Source organism: Aedes albopictus, chromosome 2 (assembly GCF_035046485.1).
Source record: "Aedes albopictus strain Foshan chromosome 2, AalbF5, whole genome shotgun sequence".
Lineage (NCBI taxonomy): Eukaryota > Metazoa > Arthropoda > Insecta > Diptera > Culicidae > Aedes > Aedes albopictus.
In genome coordinates, this window is record NC_085137.1 from 121,042,955 (window position 1) to 121,066,467 (window position 23,513).

Here is a 23,513-nt window from a genome sequence, read left to right on the forward strand (position 1 = left end):
AAATGTCATTTCCGGGAAAAGGCTACAACCAAAGCAAAAAAAAAAAAACAAGTCAGTATCCCCATTTTTTCTTATTACTGTTTGAGTGTGTAGATGCTAAAGGTAGCTGAGAAACCATTTATTTTGACCAACGATTTCACAGACGCAGAAAATGCGTGAAAGTAAACTCTGAAAAGTCGTACAAAGCAGTTGCTCCAACATCACTGCAAAAAAATACTGTACAAATTACTACGTTCAACTTTCTTAAATTTTATATTTTCCATGGACGTACATTGTTAAACCTTTATGATAGTTAAATTCAGATTGCCATTTTTAAAGATCATATATTTTTAAGAGCACATTCAAAGCATTCCCGTTATTTAGTGACCACCCGTTAGTACTTGCAGATAATGCTTAAGGAATTCCTAGATTACTCTCCACAGCAATATTTAGAGGTTTGTCTGCTGAAAATGCTTGACAAAACTCAGAAAGAATTCCCGAAGAAATTGTAGTAGGGATTCCTGAAGAAGTTCTAGCAGAAATTATTGGATGTTTTCCACAAGGAGTTTCTAGAGAAATCTTTCTAGAAATCGCTGAAGGAATCATAGCAGGATGGTAGAACTTCAAGAGGACTCGCTTGAGAAATTCCAGGAGGAAATTGTGGAGGAACCCCAGCAGGCATCCCTAGAGGAATTCTAAGAGAAATTGAATGGAGAAATCTTTTGAGAAATCTACTTGGAATTCCTCCAGGAATGCCTGATGGAATTTTTGAATGAGTTTGTTTTTTGCAGGGATTCCTCCAGAAATGGCCCCGACGATTCAGCCAGGATTTTTTTTAAAGGATTTCTCTCTAGGAATTCCTCTAAGAATACCGCCAGAAATTCTTCAGCAACTTCTACCAAGATTTCTTCATGCATTATTGCTGGAATTTTTCAAGCATTTTCAGATGGTAGTAATTTTGCAATTATTGCTCTTCCCAAAAAATATTCTTGTCGTACAATAGATGAATAAACCACTTATTTAGCTGAATAGGTTGTTATTCAGCTATCATTGTTACTTGGGATAGGAATTCTCCAGGAATTTGTAGATTATTTTCGGCAGGAATTGCTTAAGGAATCCCAACAAGATTACTTGGGGGATTCCACTCACAAATTCCTGGAAAAATCCCAACAAACATTATCACTGTACAACAGATAAATAAGCAGCTACATTAAGCTTGATTTTAAAAATTCTAGCCGTTGAATTATTCAGCTGTCATTGTTACTTGACAATCCAGAAGTATTCCAGAAGCAATATTCACAGAAATTCTCAAAGGAATCTGAAGAGGATTTCCTGTAAGAATACGAAGTGGAATTCCTGGAATAATCACTAGAGAAATTCGGAAGAAAACCTTGGAGGAATAAAAATCTCTGGGTGAATTTATGGAGGAATCTATAGTAAAGCTACAGCAAGAATTGCTGGACGAATTTCATAAAGAACAATTGGAGGAATCTCACTCAACAAAAATTTCGTGAGGAAATCCCAGAGGAATTTTTGAATCACGGCAGGAACTTTTGCAGGAATCCCAGTGCGCATTTCAAGAGGGAATCCTGAAGGAACTCTTGGAGAAATCCACAGAGAAAAGCCAATAGGTACTCAATCAGTACTACTCATGGAAGAATTCCCCCACAAATGCCCGATTCTCTTGAAATTCTGGCTGAGATTGCTCCAGTGATTTCTGCAAGGAGTCCTAAACAAATCCTTTCCGTAATTCATCCAACTATTCGAAATTCATCTTGTGATTTCTCCAGAGATTTCCCTTCCAAAGTAACATTTTAATTTTTTTTGTCTGTATTAACGAGATTTTTAACCCTAGGCTAGTTCATCTCGGGACCCACGCTTCACTTGCCTTCCGAAGGAAGAACCCACTTTTTTGTGAGTATGTCGGGAGTGGGATTCGATCCCAGGTCCTTGTGATAGTCTTGTGTTCTAACCACCACACCAGGTCCGCTCCGACATTTTAATTGTCAACTAGTTTTGTAGAGGGTTTTGAAACCATTATAAAACCTAAAACATTCTAATTTTGATTTTATGATGGTTCTAAAAACTTCTTCTAGTCTACTTGACTTGGGTTGGGAATTTGTTTTGAAATTACAGTAGAAATTGCAATGATTTCTTCAGGAATTCTTGCTGGGATTAAAACAATTTCAGCTGGGATAAATGCCTTCAGTTATTGCTCGTAGAGTAAGTACATCTAACGTGATTGGTGAAATGCTTTACGATGAGTGGTTGATATCGAAGGATCGAAGTATGGAAGAATGAAGATGAGATAATGTAAGCGTGCGACGATCAGACTACAGAATTTTATACAAAGCTTATCCCAAGTAACAATTTCAATTCCTTTTCGATTTGATTATTTTTATGGAAGCTTTATCACAGCATGACTAATTCATGGAACATTTGTAGTTGTTTTTATCAAGAGAAAACAAGCTTCGTTCGTTTGCGGTTTTAAAAGTTAATTTTGAAATTCGCGCATAAAACAACTGAATTTACAAGAGCATTAAATCTTATAATAAGTTTTAAGGTGTATTTGAAGTTATTTTCAACACATAACATCAACATATTTTATTGAAAGTTTATTCAAGTGCATTTCATCTGACTAATCCTCCTTTAAAAACTTCTTGAAGCCTTCTATTCTTGAGGTAGAGCCATTACTCTGGAACAAGAACTATGCGAAATAATAATAAGACAACGAACTATTTTTTCAATCCAAATAATGAATGTAACAAATTGGTTGAAAAACCGCGTTTCCATGCAAATATAAACACATAAACATGTTTGCTCACTGATAATTTAGCCATTCTTGTGCTAAAAAGTAATCTTGTCAACCAAATAATGATTTTACGGCCAATCAAAAATGCGAGTAGTTGGCTGCTGTCGTCCTGCCTTCAACCAGTTCCTGACACAGGCCACAGCTGTGCGAATCGAAAATGAAATGGGTACTTACTGTGACCCTGCTCAAGCTGATGCCAAATAGCGTAATTTTAGTAAGCTGCACTTCATTATTAATTGCAAAAATACAGGGAAACAAAATAGAATTGGCAAATATTGACGCGAAACACCGCGAAATGTACAGAGACAAATTTCTAGCATCGAAAACGTAAACAAACAATTGTCAAAGGTTGTTACTCTTGAATAAAACGAAAAAGTTTCATTTAAGACGAACAAATCTACCTTAAGATCATAACTAGTAAAAACAATCTTCAATAAAGGCTGTAGTTTTCATGCAAGGTGACTTGGTTCCATCATTGTTTTGAGGGGCTTTGGATTAAAAGTAATAACAATTGATGTCGGCTGCATGAGTTTTGTTCGCATGGAACGGCAGCCATGTTTAGATAGAATTGAAAAAGTGGCGTAGCCTTTTGTTTTTATAGGAAATTTATGTCTTCGTATATTAATGATTGATATTATTTTTGGGGCGCTTTGTTATTTTCGTATGTTTTGGGCGGCATATCAACAAAAAAGTGGGTATGGCACGGACAATTTTGATTCCCTGTCATCAATGATCTGTCAGGCAATTTTAATGCTTTAGTCATTTCAATTTGATGAAAATTAATTTGCAGTTCAATTGACATTTCATCCATGAAACAAAACTTGTTTGCATCTGCATAGTGCTTAGGTAAAAGATTTCATTTATTATGCACTGTTGACACTTTTGAGAAAGACAGCTAAAAGATCAACATGCCTCAAGCTATTCTTGTTAAAGTTTCATGAAGTTCTTATAATCAATTATCAGTGCAAGTACATAAATACAAATAGTTTCAAAGCAGTCTTCAAAAGCAGCTTTGAAGATCTCCTGAAGAGTGTGCCAGATTAGTCTTATGGATGTTTTATGCCTATTTTATCTCAGATTTGCAGAACAAAGAGCTTTATTGCTAAGTTTTATTATTCTATCTTAGAAATTACTTCAGGATTGCCACAAAAGTATTATTGTTACTTGGGATGGCTAGTATGGTGTTTTACGACTGGAAACTTGATGGAAAGGGCAAATGGCTTTCTCAGTCTTCGAATAAAAAACGATTGTTATCTATATTCCCGACGAAACCCAGAAGAGCATCCCTTATGCAAAAAAAACAGAAGCGATAGACGGTAGACACAACGACCCTTGAAATAGGCCAAATCCCCAGACCGAAACGTCGGAAATGTAGATACAAATCGTTCTTGATTCGAGGACTGAGAAAACCATTGACTATGGCTATTTAAACAGCTTTCCCCTTAATATTCATTACAATATTTCAAAGCTCCATAGTCTGAACGTGGCATAACTCTAGAAGTGCACTGTGCAGCAATCGAAACAGCAAGACCGTGGTGCCAAAGAAAACGAAAAACCGTGCATTATTCAAAGATGAAAGACTAAAAGGCTAATATTTACTTTCGAGTGCTTTATCACAGAACCTATGGTACTCGTCGTGTGTAATGATATTCTCTATAGCATGGGTTTTAGGGTGGTAATGTCCAGTTTTTGAAAGCAGTTAGAACGATCATCAATCGATCGAGAGAACGAGATTAGACAAAAATGACGAGATTAGAGATGTTGAATCGTTTTGGGATTCCTAGTTTTTGATGGTAACAAAAGTTCAAACCACTTACTTGTCCGCCGCAGTACGGTGTTGATGTTGTTCTGGTTGTTTTCGTTATTGATGTGCTGCTGATGCTGATTTGTACTGCCGGCTGTCGCCGTCCCACTGGATGTCGCCATCGAGCTCCGTTTGCCGGTGATGGCAAGAGTGGCATATCGACCACCACCTCCTCCGTTGCCACCACTGGACCGGCTGCTACCGTTAAGCGTGTGGTCACCATTTGGCGCTGTTTCGATTATGAAATCGTCGTCCTAGAAGAGCGAAACGAGAGAATCATATCAGCGAGTTAAAATATCGAAGTTCAAGTAGGTACCTATAGGTACTTATGATGGTTGTAAAAGCTTAATTATGTTCAAGAATTTCAACGTTCGTTCAAGATTCAAATCACGAGCATGTGATTTCGGTCGCGAGGCATTCAATCAGCTTGATAAATTTGCGGTTGATTCAAATTGGATTGGTACCCGAGCAGGAACGAATAACTGCCATATAACTGCAGCATACCAAAGTCTGGTATCATACCAAAACAAGGTATTGGTCGGTTACCCAGGTATTGAAAATAACTTATTTTGGTATTTTGTAGGTATTGATAAAATACCTTAACGAGTTATTGGTTTGGTGTTCAGGACTGCTTGAGGTATTATTCAATTATGGAAAAATCGCTATTTGTATGGAAAAGTCGCCGATTATTATTTTGGTATTGCCATACCTGAGGTCATTATTCACTTGTTATGCCCAGAATATAAACCAGTTATTATTTTAGGTATTTTACCTCTTATGCAGGGCTTCTTAATACCTCATTCAGGTTGTAGGTATTCGGTTTTCCATACCTGAGTTTCGTATTGTTCAGCTATTTTCTCCTGCTCGGGTATTAACCTCGGAAAATGGGTTACGTAGAAGCTGTTTTACCATTAAGTGGGCGGGCGGCAGAGATAGATTATGATGGTTGGTAATGCTGAAGCAATAAGCTCCGTTGAAAAGAGAAGGGCAGCTTTGCTCCCCGCATTGCTTTTGCTTTAGCTTGGGAAATGTTTCGGTCACGCATTCTAGTCGGTCGTCGGGGGGTGGATGCTTAGTGCTCTCGTTGTTTTCGTTGCCCAAGAAGAGAACGTTCAACAGAAGTTGCTGGGAATGGTTGCAATACCTACATAATGTGGAGATGTTGTTTCAGATTTTACAGTGCGATGAGAAAAACGCAACAACTTAAGCGTGGTGGTCTCGATGTTTCAGGAAACACATTTTTTAGTTGGTCGTGATTTAATCGAGGTAATTTTGCCAAGTGTTTAGAGTGTATTGAATACTCTAGAAATGTTCAAAGAATTTCGTCAAAAGTTTCTAAAACCCCTACGATAATCCCACTAATAAGCAAACATTACCGGTAATTTTTCTACTGTGCCATCATGAATTCCTTAATCAATTCGCCAGGAATTCTTTTAAAACTGTTTTGTAGAAAAGAGTTTTCCAAAATTATAAAATGGGTACAATTTCAGCATTAACCAGATTTTTTTAAGATAGCTCGATTACTGACCAATTCTCAAGTAGGAGTCCTATCAAGCCCAAAATGTCCATTCAAACAGAATTTGATGTATGTAAATCACGATCACGTTCCTTTAGACCCCAAGGGAAACAAATTGTAGTAGTTCTTTTACACTAGTCAACACCTTTCCAAGCGGACGTGATGACGAAGTGGTGGCAACCCCCTTGCATAGCAAAATGGGAAAACTAGAAATCTATATGAAGTTGTAATTTCCCCCGTTTTTTTTTTCTCTTTCTTCTCCAGCTAGGTAGATACTTAGGTTACATTGTTCTCCGTTGTAAAACAACTCCGGATAATTGAATCGGATTTGAAACATCCATAGCCGGCTAGGTAGACGGTGGTACAAGGTGAAATGATGTCCGAACAGATCGCACCACCGTCTGGCGTCGTCGTTCGTCGGTTGGGTGTCGGTTTGACGTTTTACTTAATTGTAGAGCAAAAGCGTTGCTGTTGTCTGTAGATGATGATGGTGGGTGCTTCAAGTTAATCGCCAATTAACACAAACTCTCGTCGTTGTCGATGTACCTACGGTTTGATGTTGGTCTAGTTTTGGTTTTCTTCGCTCGGCTAACACGTCGGTATTATAGTCAATACAGACTACCGAAAAGAGATACCTAGTAAACGGTATGGTCCATTGCTTTAGTCCATAATGTAGTGTGAGAAACTAAAGCACTAATTTTCCCTTATCTTAGATGGACCGGGTGAGATGAATCGTGGAGCTTAAGGGTATTTAATCGACGAGTATAGAAGAGGTGTGAGCAATTGCAGATAGAAAGTAACAGCGGAGCATTAATGCTTCATTTCTATCTTGTTATCGGATGGTTCAGCAACTAGTTCTACGGTTTATTTCCCAATGGGACAAAAAAAAAACGATTTAGTAAACTTAGAACTCACGACTCAGCGACAAAATGTTCGGAATGCAGAATCTCAAAACATTGAAACTGAAAATTTTTGAATTTTTGCAAAACTTCTTGGTTAAACTTTCATAATAAATAGCAGAAGCAATTCCTAAAAAAACTGGTTGAATTCTTTAAAAGAATTATACTGAATTTCGCTGTGTGTGGGACGGAAATTCTCACCAATGTTTAACCCGTTTCCCAATTAACCCGTTTGACCCCAGGTAAAACATAAAAGTTCAAAAAATCGCCAACAGCCCATTTCTCAACAGAAGTTAAACAAATTTTGAACACAAACTCGTACAACACTGTAGTTTTGAAAATATACGGGATCAACATTTGCTTAGACTTCTGGACGGAGTAAGGCCAGTGGGTCACTGGGTCAAGTCGGGCAAAAAAAAGGCCAAGTACGATTTGCACCCCCATAACTTTCTTCTTAACGAAGTATTTCAATGGGAGTTTGCACATTCCGTTTCCTAATGATAGTTGATGTTGCTATACATGTTCGAATTTGATATTTTCCGATAGGTTTCTTTTGAATTCTTGAGATATTCAACATTGCTGAACCATCCAAGTCTACGTTTGCGTTTGTTGTTTTCAAATGAAATTAAACACGAGATATTATTTCCTTAGTGACCCCATAGATAATCGGAGACATCTGTAGAACATGTGTTGTCCGTGTAGTACTGTGCATATTTTCTGAATATCTTGATGGATTGTCCGAATCTTCCTTACAAAACATGAACACTCGAAATAATCACCAAGGATTATTTTCAATTTTTTTTATCGCTCTTATTTACACCAATACATGAGCATCTGTATAATGTTTGTGATAACAACGAACTGTAGAAATTTTGGACGATCTGATTGAAGTCATGCCTTGACTACAGAGTACCGTAGATGGACTACAATTAAACCTATTTGCATGCAGAAAACAACGATTAGCTTCAGAAACCAATACTTCATCGATCAGGAGTAAATAAAAGCATCGACTAGATTCCTGAGTACCCAAGATGGCCTGGTTGAAGTCAGGCCTTGAGTTCATTGAGCTGTAGATAAACAGTAATCACATGATGATGATTAACCTGGGCTTGTTAGGGGAATATCTGTAAGTAAAAAGAAAATTGCGTTAAGTACTGTTCCTTTGTCAAGTACAAGACACTGAAGACGACCTTATTGTAAAGGTCGAAATACGTATCTGTCAAAAGATACAAATTCTTAGTGGAATTCAAAGGAACAGTACTTAATGCGATTTTCTTTTTACTTAGTAATCACATGTTTTACCTATGTGGAACCTCTGTGCACTACATAAACTCATATTCTATCATGTGTCAATAGAAAGGTCTCGCTCAATTATTCCTAGGAAAATGTGATGACCTAAGCGAAGTCATGCTTTGACTTAAGAGAACCATAGATGGACAACAATGAAAGTTATTTGCACGCGGAAAATATATCTACTGCTACGCGGATATATCTACTGCTAGGAATGTTTTGACGACATTCCGAAAAAGTTTTCAATAAAACTTCAGGTGAAACACCAATATAAGCCGGGGCCCGTAGCGTAGTGGCTACACGTTCACTTCATAAGTGGATGGTCATGGGTACGATCCCACCCCCGCCACTTGCAATTTTTCGTCAGTTGCTCTTCCCCCCGAGCAAGGATCGGTATATTCGCCTCACTCCATTCATATTCATTCCTCTTTGCTGAAGCGAATCGAGAAGATGCAGCAAACGGATCGTCGTGATCAAACACGCAACCCCATCACCAGTAGAAAGCGATGAGCCAGCTGCTTGACATGAATATTCGTTGCCATTCGTCGCAGTTTGGATCGCAAGCGAATGAATGAATGGCGAATAGTGAAGAATGCTGGTGAGCGATCGAAGCGGCTATTATCATAAGTAGAAAAGAATTTCTGCATGTAATGCATACATTTTTACTGTATTGTTGCTGAAATGCTAGATTAGCAAAGAAAATAATTCGAAAACATCAAAAATTCGTATGCACAATATCAATCGCATCACTCACGAATCGCATTCGCTTGCGATGCGAATGTGGACGAATGAGTAATTTCCAAGTGTGGCTTCCCACCGTTCGCCGGAGTTTGCTGTCGTCGCTGACAAGCATACACACGAACAGCGACAACCGTTCGCTGCTGACTGTCTTCTAATGTGGAAGAAGATGAAAAGTGGAAATCAGGATCCCTGCCCCCGAGAGCAGCTGACACCTGACCCCTGACACCTGAGCTGAGCATATGCTCTAACGGACCCGGAAACTTGGATATCGGCTAACGGCAACTCATAATGGACCCCCAATCGGACTGGAGAAGGCACAAGAGCCACACATCAGCATCCTCGTGCTCATCATTCTACCCATGGGCATGGTAGAAAAGTGATAGCAGCGCTGTACAAATTGTAAGTTCAGCCGCCAATTAGAATCGCTCACGCAGTGCCCCAGTAAACAAAAGAGATTTAAATTAGGTTAGGTCATTGTAGAATAAAAAAAAACACCAATGTATGGTTTTAAGCAATGAAAATTCAATAGTTTTATCAAAAATTCTAATAGAAGAAGAAATTTCAACAGAAATCTATGATGAGTTTCTGATCTTGTTTCTCACTGAATTTTCTGAGAAATTACTAGAAAATCTTTGACGGAAATAGCGGACGAACCTCTAAGCATTTTTTTACGGATTTTTTTTTTAATATCTGATTTTTTCAAGGTTTGTTGTTCTCCCCGAGTTTCTTCAGAAATTTCAACGGATTTGCTCAAGAATTTGCCATACTCGCTACATATTTATTCAAAAATAAACTTTATATGGCAACTATAAGGAAATATGAAACGAAACTCTTAAAAATAATTCGAATAAAATTCTTTCCAGAGTTCTTCAGAAAATATTTGAACAATTCTGGATTTTTTTTTTGATTAAGTCGTAAGTTTGCTATGTAAAACCAAACCCAAGAATTCCGAAAATTCTTCTAAATTTAGAACTAAATTCCTATTTTTTTTCGCAGAATTCTTACTTGTGTTGGAACCGGAGGGGTCAATATAACCCCGGTAAAGAAACAAACGCATTCGAGACTCGCGAGGTTGCGGCAGCAGTGGCGCAATTATCAGGCTCCAAAGAGTTAATGCGCCGGTATAGCGAATACGGAGTCGTGGGTTCGAATCCCACCAGAACGCGATTTATTCACAAAATCTCATCTCTCACTTTGTCAGTGGATTTCTAAATTCCAAATTTATCGAAATTTGTATTTTTGAAAAGAAAAATCGAAAATGAAAATTGATTGACCACACGTAGTTGCTACTCCAGTATCGCCAGACCAGCTACACTCACACAAGGAACCAATGAGATAGCTGCTTGGGATCAATAGGCATCTTCAGTGTGAGAGTATTGTTGATCTTCTATTTAAAGTGATAATGGCGCCTGCTACGTCTGCTTGCGGGTCAATAAGAGGATGCCGTGGGGAAATGAAGAGTACAATCACTCGTTGAGTCTTCTGCGTCTGCGCAAAGTCATGCGGATGTCGGAGTGTTGTTAAGAAATGTTTATTTTTAACATAAGGGTTCACGCATTTGTGCGTGGTGATAGATTGTGGGAGGATTATTGTGAAGCGACACAGTATGCTTGACTGCATAACTGGCGTAATGTAGATTAACACTGAGCTGTAAAAGTTGGAAGGAAGTAAAACGGCTTTTTCTTTGAATCCGTTTCTAGTTCTAGCGATAGCTATGAACATACGTTTAAACATGAGATGTATATTTAGAGAAGAGAGTATGGAGAAAGTCGATAGAAAAATACAAAGTGGAGAAAAGGGACGAGCCAGGACCTTCTGCATATGAATCAGCAGCGGTAGCCGCTATACCACTAATTCGTATGATATTTTCAACTAAAAACTGCCAGAACACGCCTAAAAACTTGATATTTTTCATGTTAAATAAAAGTTTGAGAATTTTTTTTGGCAGTTTTTTTCAAAATTAGATATTAAGCATCATATTTAGGGTTATGGTACACATTACCACCTTTACATTCTACCCCCTTGCTCATTGAGTAGACAATGACCGATAAAGCCATTAATGTTTCAAATATTAATTTCATATGTTTGATAAACTAGATAAATGGAATACATTAGAAGGTTTTCCTCAATAAGTTTTTTCCTTCCATTTTGAAATTACTCTAAAAATTTAAATGTTAAACTTTCATATTATTATTTTGAAAAAAAAAAAACTTTTCGGTTAAAGCGGAAACTATGCATGAAAACAATCAATATTTTAGTTGAAATTCTCATTTTTCTCGTAAAAACGTGTTTTTGAACGGTTTTTGAAATTTGAGTAACTTCTGGCACGAGGGTTCTATCAGTTTAACCAACCAATTGCATTTTCTTTACTTTTTCGGTGAGGACTTTCAAAAAATTGCAACTTTATCCATTTTTGGAGACAAGGCGTAAATAGTGGACCGGTATCAGCGAGGGTAACTCATTAATTCTTGTTGAAACAGTTTTTTCCCTACATTTTTGGGCAAAAGTACGCTGAAAGAAAAAAAAAAGTTTCACAAGTTTATTCAAAAATCAATTTTAAAGATATTCATCCACGAACATTGAAAATCGATTGAAAACTGATAAAGTGAAATTACTTTCAAAAATTAAACTTTGAGGCGTTTATGCCACCTTGAAATCTCCATATTTTTGGTTCAAGCTCAGAGGTTTCTCTTTTTATGTGATTGAATCCGAAAGAGCATACGAATTTCAGGTTTCAACAACTTGTGAAAAAAGCCGTACCTTAGTGATCATTGTATTAGAGCTATTATGATTTTGGCAGAGACCCGAGAAAATCAAGAAGAGTTCATAGCAAATTCTTTAGCAAAGCGCTGATGGAACCTTTGTTACAGGTTTGCGCGGAATTTGCGTTTTGTTAATCAACAGCGCGGATTTTGCGAAAGGGGTTTTCAAATGCAAACGTTTAGAAATTTTGTACGGAACTCATAAAGTAATGCAGAGGTTCGAAAAAGCACCAAATCATGGCAAGATTTTTGAAATAGACATTGGAGCTTCTAAGTGGTCGGCGTTAAGTCAGAGGGGACCAAGTAACAACATTGCGAAAATTAGAAATTGATTTTACCGGTTATTTAAGAATTGTGTACTTGGTTCACTCTGTCTGAACGAATTTTTGAAAAACGCCAGTCCTCTGAATAAATTATTGTGAACTGTGTAACTACAATATTTCAAAAACGTACCGAACTATGAAAATACGTTCAAAAGTTGTAAACTATTAAATGTTCAAGTTAAGAAGCTCAATAATTAACTTCCCTTCATGTGATATTGAACTGTTGTACTTGGTCCACTCTGACTGAACATAAAAATTGAAAATGGTAATCAATAGTGTAATAACAGAAATATCAAATTTCAAACTTCCTACGCACATTATACATCAATCCTATTAACTTTTGTCCTACTTGTGCATTTTTTTTCATTAAATATGTACAAACTTGAGTGTAAACTGTAGTTGGTTGTACAATTTCCAAAAACCGTTCAGTCAGAGTGGACTAAGTACAATCAATTACTTAGCAATTTCTCGGTTCCAATTCCAAGTTTTTTACGTTTTTTCGCGATCAATACAGAGCGATGCTTTGATGAATAGGGTATTGGTTCCCTTCTTAAGCATGTGGCTCCCATTTTCATCCTACGAAAAACAAAGGATTGAAGCGCTGTTTGTTTTGTTTCTTATTTTTGTATTTTTTGTTAGAAGTGAGCACCCATGAAAACAAAAAGATCGGAATCAATCGGTGCCGTAATCGCTTGTTTTCGAATAGGATGAATATGGGAGCGTGAGATTAATGATGGAACACATATTATTATTAAGTTATTAAGTTTTATGGCAAAAATTCATGAACATTTGTTGAAAAACTCAAAACTTATAGAGTTGCAACCTTCAAAGTCGTTTTTTCTAGAAATTAGGTAAAAGACACATGGTCCTCTCTGACTTAACGCCGACCAATTGATTCTGAAATCTGTTTTGTGGAATTGGTAGAAAAAAAAACGTCTGCTGGAAACTTTGGAGAAACATTTGGTGTAATTTTGTAAATAAAAGAAAATCGGGTTAAGTACGGTTCCTTTGAATTCCACTAAGAACCCTAACAAGCCCAGGTTAATCATCATCGTAATTTTGTAGTCAAGTTTAACAGAATCTTGTAATAATTAATTGTCTATGTAGATTGTGAGTGTCGTAGAAAATTAACCTGATTGGTAAAGTGAAATTTCTGAAAATGCTGAAAAATACATGTAAGACATTCTGGAGATTTTTTATGGTTGCATTCTTGGAGAATTCCTAGGAAAAGATTTGGAAAAACGCTGGACAACATATTGTATTCTCTGTTTTCTGGGCATTAACCACTGCGACCAATATTTGATCTTTTGTGATATAACCCTTGTCCTTTGTATAGGGAATGACGTATTACTTTATCATTATTGAGAAGTTATAAAGTATTCGGTTTTGGTACAGTAGTAAATTTCAACTTAACCGCAAGGAAGGATTTTGATTGATTGGTTCCGCTTTTAATACGCTCCTTTTTAGTCAAGATCGGATCCCTTGACGAAAAAGTCAGGATGTGATACCGATATTGACCATGCATAGGAACCCTCGGCCTCACTGCCTCAAACCAGTGAACTCCGAATAAAATATTAGGAATACTAGCACATTTTTCCTTGTTTCAAGATGTTCTCGGTCAGAATTAAACCGAGACCTATCACTTTTACCAAGGTATGAATGTCCCACAAATGGGTAAAAATGTCCCAAATGGAGGATAACGTGCCTCTGGAGCCAGCCTTCTGATCTAGGTATGAATAGTAACCACAAATTTTCCTGTAATTATTAAAATATGCTCTTCTATAGTTGGAAACAGTTAGGACTAGGGTTCGGTTTGGTAGATCTTTCACCGTAACGCAACCCAAAATGGTGATCTACACACGCAACGGGCTCCGTTGAAGATCGAGCATCTTTGAAACCCCCTCAACGATTCATCCCTCAGCACGGGTCGCCTGACACCTTGGATTGGGGTTACCTGTTTCAATCTCGTAAAAGTTTCTGGAAAGAGTTTCTCAAAGAATCCTGAAAGAAGTTCCTGGAGTAATCCCGATGTTCTTGAGAAATCTTATATAGAATGCGAGGACGAATCCCCAGAGGAACTCCAGGAGGACTCCCGGAAGGAGTTCTTCAAGCAGTTTCTGAAAGAATTCTGGAAGAAGTTCCTGGAGAAATCACAGAACATGTTCTTGTAAAAGCACCGGGAGAAGTTTTTGAAGGATTCTCGGAAGGAGTTTCCAGAGGAAACCCAGAAGGAGTTCCCAATGCCGCGGAAGAGGTTCTTGAAAAAATTCCACACGTTCCAGAAGGAACTACTGGTGTAGTCTCATGAAAAAATCCTTGATGAATCCCAGAAACAACAATGGAAGGAATTCGTTAGAGAACTTGTAACCTTCTCACAGCCAACGGCCTCGCGAGTCGCGAGAGCTACAATTAACCTCACAGCAAAAAAAATTCTTGTGATATCACATTATTTTCGCTGCACATCAGTCGCGTCGTAAAAATGATGTACAAATTACATCATTCCCACGAAGCTAATAAGCCGCCGCAGCCTAAAAGTGGGTCTAGCAATCGCTAGAACCGGATCGATGAATGAATCATATATAAGTAAAATATTGGCGTGGATTCGTACACTGATCCGTTGATTGTGAGCCGTATCCCTTACCCCTCGGCTTTTTCACCGAGTTAGAAGGCAGATGATAAATATGATACTGCTTCTATAGAACCTATAGGTATCTGCTGGAATGGGTTTGTTGACACTTTCCGGTGCCAACCAGGGTGAACATGGTGAGTGTGATAATTGATGGAAAACGAGGTAACTGATTGAAATTACGTTCGAAATTGGTTACAGCGTCAAAAATTACGCGCCTGGATATTACAAAATTATTTGCTGTGCTGTATCAGAAACCTTCATGCAAGTTCCCTTTCTCTAAGGTCTCACTCTCTACTGTCCGTCTGCTCTTATCAGCACCCTAAGAGAATCCCCACACCTCAGCTCTGCAACACAGATCAGCAGTTGGATCGCATTCGATCACCAGTTCTCGGTTAACTGCAAAGCAGGCACGTTGCGCGCGGGAATCTATCTATTCTTGCCAAGGTTTTTTCAGTTGTGTTGTGGAAGTAAGGTGATTATGGTAGGCTTAGGCAAGGTAAAAATGATCGGCTTTGATAGAGGAAAAATCTTGCTTATTATATTTTTTTATATATTGGGTTTCTCATTAATGTTTAGACTACTGTGATAATTTGAGAATCCACTGAATCATCATTCCCCAGCGAAGTTTCTCACTAATCAAACTTATTTTGTTTACCTGTTGTGCATCCGACGTCCCTGTCATGAACTCAACCGAACTTGTGTATACCAGCCTCTGCGCAGTCGTGTGCGAAATTCGACTGTGATGATAATGAATTTCGGCCGAGTCTAAATGGGTGCAAATGTCGCAATATGTTGTTCAGCCACACAAATTTGCACCATATTGTGCATGCAGCTCCAGAAGGGAGTTATGCAGTATGTAGATTGATGGAGTGTTTGAGATCGGTAAGGGCGAATTTCTTAACCAATTCCTAAAGTGTGGTGCGCATCTAGGGGAGACTCTCAGCATCAAATCATATCTAATTGTCAGACCTTTTGTTCAGCAACAAACTTAGGTGTAGGGATCAGTGCCTCCAGCTCCTCTTTAACCTTCTGGGTTTACTTCCAATTCTGGGTGGACTTCCTGGAAAAATCTCAGATGGAACTTGTTTAGAAATCTCAGAAGAAATTCCTGGGAGAGTCACAGAGGAAACTTTCGCAAGGAGTCCCAAATAAACCTCTAGAAGTATCATAAGAAATACCCTGGGAACTCCAGAAGAAACTCCTGGAGCAGTCCCGAGAAACCGAAGAAAGAATGAAAGAAGGACTGAACAATCAACAACATTAGACAACGGACAACACGGAACACACAGTGGATCAATGGAGGATTTTTCGTTTGACGAAAAGTTTCCTCCGATTGGAGCGGGAATCGAACCCTCACTTCATGATACTCACTATACGCCTAAATTTTTGTAGTAGCTACATAAAATACATACAGCTGTGTTCATAAAAATAGCAGTGAAAGCCAATTTTCATACAAAAAGCCAATTTTGACATGCTGTAACTTTGTTCTCCTATGACCGATTGACTTAAAAGTTTGACAGTGAACTACAAATCCGGTCGATTTTGTTATAGCGAGATTTCTATTTTTTCGGAACACCTGTAAAAAAGTTTCAAAATAATAGCAGTGTAGACAAATTGAATTTCCGCTCCACCATGAATAAGAAAAAAATAATTTCGCACGCTATTCAGACAACACTTGTCTAGGTTACAAGTTAGAATTATTTAATTAATTGCTGAACAAAAAAAAGCAAATACTGCTATTATTTTGAACATTTTTACATATTATTCAATTTTTTGGCTCAATCAGTCATTAGAGAACAAAGATACATAATGTCAAAGTTGGCTATTTTGTATGAAAATTGGCTTTCACTGCTATTTTTATGAACACAGTTGTAGCTCCTGGTCAAAAATCATGAATGCCGTCTAAAGTTTTGCATTGCAATGATATGTTGGCGGCGTAGCAGTCTTTTCACAAATCAAAAACTAATTTGTTTCTATGTCCGACGTTTCGATATATTTAACATCTTTTTCAAGGATTCTATAATTATTACAAATTTAAACATTAACGTTATGTGGTCAAGGAAATTTTACAAAACTTACAGAAACTTTAGCTTTTTTGTCAGGTGGCTCTAGTTGCTGAGCAGTAGTCACAGAACATACAAACATCCGAACAAAAAACATCATTAAAAACAATCATCATTAATATAAGGTTCAGTAAAGTAAGACCAAAACGACTGTTGGCCAAATTATTTTTGCGACGAAAAAGATAATAGTATAATACGTGTTTGTTAATTAAGTGCTTTGTGTCGGTAATTGTTATAATTTTAGAAGATTGTGACCTTATATTAATGATGATTGTTTTTAATTATGTTTGTAGGAAGATTTTTGTTCGGATGTTTGTATGTTCTGTGACTACTGCTCAGCAACTAGAGCCACCTGACAAAAAAGCTAAAGTTTCTGTAAGTTTTGTAAAATTTCCTTGACCACATAACGTTAATGTTTAAATGTGTAATAATCATAGAATCCTTGAAAAAGATGTTAAACATATCGAAACGTCGGACATAGAAACAAATTAGTTTTTGATTTGTGAAAAGACTGCTACGCCGCCAACATATCATTGCCAGATTCCCTCAGTCGATACTATTCCCTCCGGATAATTCGAAATGGCGCCTACCTCGAACAAGTTTTGCATTGCTTCCTACGTTGTATTTTTTTCCGAGTACTGGATATAAAAAGAAAAATCACATATACTTCATATTTTACGTGGTTTTGAAAAAAAGTCCGTTCAACAAAATTTAATTACATATTACTCGAGAATCCATCTTTGAGATGCTTGCGACATCTTTAATCTAAATTTTTTTTTTTTGCTGTAGCTTGGAATATTATTTTTTATGTGATTTGAATCTAGATCAGCAAACTAGACTTATAGTTGAGGCTAAGACTTTTTAACAGCCTTTCAAAAGTAAGCAGCATTCTACTGAACAGTTACTGAACAAATAAGCCCAACAATGGCCATAACAACTCACCTCAAACAGCGAAAAGTCCACCGGTATCAGTCTTAGGGTGTTTCGGGGCGAATTGCCGTACATGGCAGCGGATATGGCCGAAGCTCTGGCCGCCGCCACCGACGCTGCACTGTTGTTGCTCGCAGCCGTTGATGTTGCTGCTGACACCGATGCTGCACTGCTGGCGTTTGTTGTGCTCTGGTGGTGCTGATGATGGTGATGATGGTGACTACTGCTGGTACTACTGCTACTGCTGCCGCTGCTGCTACTAGTTCCTATTTCATCACATGATTTCTTTACGCTATCTACTTGTGTGGCGGTTGGTAAAACTGCAAGTAAACGGAAAAGGGGAAACGGAAACGGGGGTTTTGTTAATTAATTGGATTAAAATTCAAATCTGATATTGCTTGCAAATAGGCACGCTGCGAGCGAGCGAGCGAACGAGCGACCGGTAGTGCACGGTTTCCCGATTATGCCACCTCTAATGAATATTGGAAGCGACAGATTGTTTTATGCGGCTATAAAATGCAGAATGTGTAGTATAAAATTTGCAACTGTTCCATCAAAAGTGTGTTGTTTCTCATAAAAAAGTACAAACTTTGCTTTGCATGTTGTTGATGACGCATTGTTTTATCATTACAGTATTTTTATAATAGGTTTTCAAAATTTTCATATATTTTGGAGCAAATATTATTTTTTTCACTTTTTGTTTACCCCCCCCCCCCTTCACAATTTTTTTGGCATGATTTTTCATTTTGAGGGGGCAGATAAAAAATATTTATCAAAATTTCGGGTTTTGCTAAAAATTCTTTAACAAATCTGATGAGTTTTTAATATTTTTCAGATTAAATGCTTTATTACTTTTATCGCCTTTTATGACCAGCCAAAGAGTGGTTGGACAAAAAGTGAAATAAATATTTGTAACGGCCTTATTTCAGAGTTTTATAACAATAAAAATTTCCTTTATTTTTGTGATTTTGATTTCCATTCGGAAAATTTGTTTCGAACAGTTAGTTTTTTTCATTCAACCTCAACTGAGAGATTCTATACACATGACTTCTTGCCATACTTTGTTTTATCTCGAAAACCTTACGCCACTGAAAGCACTGTGGATCGTTCGTAGCCACACGACACAACGTGGAGGCACCTAAAACACCAGCGCCGGCAGCGGCAACAGATAAACGTATAAATTCCGTTCCGAAATAGTTTCGATTTTGGGCATTTTTTTTTCTTTCGCTCCGCCAACGGCTCGTGTGGGAGCCCATCCAAATTCACGTCAGATAGATGGACGGGCGGACGTGTCAATTAATTTGTGCCACTGGCCCCGGGCTGAGCTTGGCTTGAGGCGCAGCGTTTAAGTTTCGTAATGGGTGTATGCACATTTTCGGTTGATGTCCGTCCATCAAAAACCCTTCGGAGGGGCTTTTGTTGTTTTGAGGTGACAAATGCGATAATTTCCGTTGGCAGTGAACTCATTTGGCTTCGAGTGGGCTTTGGGGCTATTTGAGGGGGAGCTTTGTGAAATGGTGGAATGACAGTTGCGCAAAGTTATGCAAGTTTCTCAAGAGTACGACGAACACGCTAAATAGAGCGTTGTTTATTGTGACAGTTTCAAGGATTGGTTTGGATGCACTATGATGTTTTGATGCGTTTTGATTTAACAAATTAGTGAAGAACATTTAGGGGTGACTGGGGAGACTTGATCCCTTTTTCTTAATTTGTCTGTAACTTCAAGAAAAACACAAAACTTGATCCGTTTTTCGTACAGAATGGAAGGTAAACATCTATTGCAAGTTTATGCACAACAGAAGGACTTTAAGTTATTGTTAAAGTTTTCAAAACTGTGTTTTTATGGAGGCATGTCTTATGATGTATTTTTCAAAAATGGGCCACAATTGATCCCCTTTTGAGCACATGGTTAACCCTCTAATACCCAATCCCGCCTCTAGACGGGGTATAGTTTGAGCATTTTTGTAATTTTTGTTTCGTGGAAAACCAATTTTTTTATATTTTTGGCTGATATTTAGGACTGTTTTGTATATCTCAAAATGGTTTTTGATGTATTTTAAAGCGAATTCACATTTTTTAAAAATCATTGAAAAATTGATGTTTTAGTCAGCTTCTGAAAGTCATTGTTTATTTTGTATTGAATCGCTACAATTAACATATTTTAAATTTTTCCCAAATCATTCTACCCTTGTTTAATAGTTTAAGGGAATCGACTACACTCTAAAATTATTTTCCTCAAAATTACACGGAAAATAAAATTTTCTCTGAAAAAAAATTCAAAATAATAATATTTCAACAATAATCATAAAATCTCAAAATGTTTTCATCTCAAAAAATCCGTTCCCCAAATTAACACCGCTAGCCATGATGGTCTCCAATAGCGGAAGGTCCGAAAGAGCTTGAAACTTTTGAGAAATCATCATGTCTACAGGTCGTAAGCCCTGATAAAGTGTGGAACGTTTTGATGGCTGTGATCCCTGACCATCATGTCAAAACCCAGGGATACCCAAGTGACCATACTGTTAGGGTGTAGGGGTTGCATGTGTGAGGCGCATATATTGACAGGCATTGCTATGGACCGTTAGGGCTGAGTAGGGTCGAAGAATGGATCTACGATTGCTGAATTATACTGAAAAACTCGTGATTCAGCAGTGGTGGCACCGCTTTCCGCTTTTGTTCGGCCTTGGTGGTTTGTGTGGGGTGGTGCGTGTCGGTGTGTGTGTGCTTTGTGCGTGTGGTGCTTACGGCTTCAGCAGGGTGGTTACTTGGGTAGTGTGGGATAATTGGGTTTGGGACTGAGGGGGTCGTCGTTGATAAGGCCGACATCATTGAGTGCTCAGTGTTGGCGGTTGTATTGGTGACGATTTCTTCAGCCTTAAGATCTCATTTATACCACGCACAGATTTTTGGGAAGAGGGAGTACTTTGTAATGCAAGAGAGGGATTTAAACTCTGCGTTACGGGTTGGGCGAGGTCATGCAGATAGACTCAACCCAGGTGACCGTGCGGCTCGGACAGTGATGCATGAATGAGTGCGGTGTGGGTGAGGTGCGCTGCCCTGTGGGTGCAGTTGAGTCCGGGTTGGAGTGGAAAGAGACCCTTCTCTACTCTAGGTCGGGTTCGGTTGTACGGGCGTGGTAGTGTTTGTCTTATTTGTGCCGTGTTGTGCGTGATTTGCGGCTCGAGCTGTGTGGTTACTTGGGAAGTATTGTGCTCTGTAATCTAGATTTTGGTTTTAAGGTGAAGCTAAGGCTGGGCTGTGCCTCGGATTTGTTGGGCGCAGGTCGGGAGAGCTGGTGGCAGTTTGTGCTGGGGGGTTTACTCGATTGGTTATTCACTGATGGTGGCCAGTCGATCGACTTATCGGCGCTGCCTGTCATTTGGTTCTTGGGGTTTGTGCTCTCGAGGTTCGGGGCGTTGCTTCGTTGTATCTTCGCTTTAATACTAATATTCCTTGTTTGATTTAACTGACTGTTTTCTACAGGCGTTTAACTCATTCTATTTCATAGATTGCCAAATTTAAGGGTAATGGTTCAATAGGGTGTTAGCTATCAGAGTGGATTAGAACGAGTTGGCGCCTACAATACACCAACACTGACACACACACTCCAATACTTACACGCACACATGCACCTACAACTAGCTGTAAAAGACCAGTGGGCGGGACAATGGTGCCTACCCAACAGTTGTAGGTGGGGTGTTTGGCTTAGCTACATGACTTGGTCCGGCAAGCCCATAAACATCAATTGGTAGACGTATTGCCTAGTGAAAAGACAACGCAGATGGGCGAAAGCCAGGGGATGCGTTGATAATAGCAGAATAGCAGAAAAAATCCGTTCCCCAAATTGGCTTCCAGGAAAAATATAAAAGTGTGGGGATGTTCAGAAACAAAAATTAGAAAAATCAAAAACTGAAATTCACGAAATCGAGAATTAAAAAGAGTCATCTTCCAAAACATGTTGAAATCGATTTTAGATGAAGAAAAATGATATTTAGATCAAAATCAAAAATTTGGGTATTAGAGGGTTAAACCTTATATTTGAGATTCTATTTTTCCAATTGAAAAAAAAAATCATATTTCCACAGTTTTTGGAAATTTGTCAGAAATTTAAAAAGATTGTCCCATAAGCTCGCCAATAACAGGAAGGATGATAAGCTTAAAGATTAAGCTGTATATACATAACAGAAGATTTGAAATTGGTTCACTACAACGTAGGATATATAAACTTAAGTTAAAGTTTACAAAAAAATAAAAATAAAAAAAAAACAAATTTTTTAATAATGATTTTGAGATCGTCACATGATTAGTCATTAAAAATGGTTAGGTAAAAAATAATGTAAGTAAAATGTAGAGAGTAAAACGATGATTAAGAAACAAATGATAGAAATTAAGAAATAAAGCAGGTTGGGATCAATACTGAGTCGGAAATAAAAAATAAAAATACAAAACAACCAGCAAAAATCTAAAAGCTCGCTTGTGGATGAATATTGGAAATATTAAAAAAATAAAAAAGAAAGAACGAAGCTTATGAATAGAAGACGAACAAATTTAGTGGAAAAACTAGATGAAAGGAACAACTTAAGGCAAAACTGTAAGCATCTCCTCATTTTTTTTGTTTTTGATTTTTTTTACTGAACAACGGAGCAATATTTTCAAAATCGGTTATCATACACATGTAGGGGAAGGATCAAGGAATCTCCGGATATTTTTTTTTCAGTAAAAAAAAATCTAAAAACCAAAAAAAGAAGAAATTGATGCACCTTAATAACACTTTTCATATATTTTTCAAAGAAACTATAGAAAAGGAATAACTATTTCATTTTTCGTTTTTTTATGGACGTAGTGGTTTCTTCATACTTGATGTTTAGAAGGTGTGAGGTATGGTGAGGTGAAAGTAAGAGTTGCTGTATACTGTTCTACAAATGACTCCATGAATTCATTGAGCATTTACTTCAGGAATTCCTTCATGAGTTCTCCAAGAAATGTTTTAGAAGTTGCACGAATTGTAAAGAAAATTTAATCAGAAATTTCTGAAGAAGTGCCCTTAGCAGTTGCTCCAGTAGTTCCCTTAGAAAATCCATAGAAGACTGGTGTCTTCTATAAATCTTCCACGAAATTCTTAAAAAAAATCTTGCAGAAGTCCCTTTTACTAAAAACTCATCCAGAATACTCTGCAGATATACCTCTAGAAGCTAGTTGTTTTTATTTCCGTTTACCGGCCATGTCTGCTCAAATTCACGAAATTTGAGATTTTTTTTGCGTACTTCAAAAACTTCCTGCAAGTATTCCTTCGTGAGTTCCTTCAAAAGCTACTGCAACAATTTCTCTAGGAGCTGCAGGAATTACTTCAGAAGTTCCTTCTGGAATTTTTCTGGTAGTCCCTTGGGAAATTTCTCTAAGAGTCCACTCAGCAAATCCTCGAGAAGTTCTTTCAGGAATCATTTCAGAGTTAACACATTAATTTCTTGGTTTTCATTGGAGAAATTGTTTTTTGAATTCTCCTAAGAGATACTTTGAGGGACTTCTCTAGAAAATTTCTCCATTACTTTCTTAAAGATTTTTATATGTTTCTTAAAAAATCATATTGGCGTTTCTTCAGTATTTTATTTGAGTTTTTTGCGAAGTTCTTCTAGAGAAATGATTCAGTATATATATATATATATATTTTTAATTTTTATAATTTGTTTTTATATTATTGTGGAAAAATTTCTGAAGGTAATACCTATATACTGAAGGTAATATTTATTGATGATATCAAAGCATAT

The 23,513-nt window shown here is 37.6% G+C and overlaps 1 protein-coding gene across 3 annotated transcripts in view; it reads right to left on the bottom strand.

Moving 5' to 3' along the window:
• Nucleotides 1–4,240: 4,240 nt before the first annotated feature.
• LOC109397492 (protein spire) overlaps nucleotides 4,241–23,513 on the bottom strand; it is a 648,107-nt gene continuing 628,834 nt past the window's right edge. For 2 of the 3 annotated variants that reach the window (XM_062850306.1, XM_062850307.1), the window contains exons 10-12: nucleotides 17,761–18,068; nucleotides 4,609–4,849; nucleotides 4,243–4,444 (exon numbers count right to left, since the gene is read on the bottom strand). In XM_062850306.1, the coding sequence (XP_062706290.1) occupies nucleotides 4,380–4,444; nucleotides 4,609–4,849; nucleotides 17,761–18,068 (614 nt within the window). In that variant the 3' untranslated portion in view covers nucleotides 4,243–4,379. Of the gene's footprint in view, nucleotides 4,445–4,608; nucleotides 4,850–17,760; nucleotides 18,069–23,513 lie in introns of all 3 variants that reach the window. The other variant, XM_062850305.1, reaches the window with a different exon arrangement.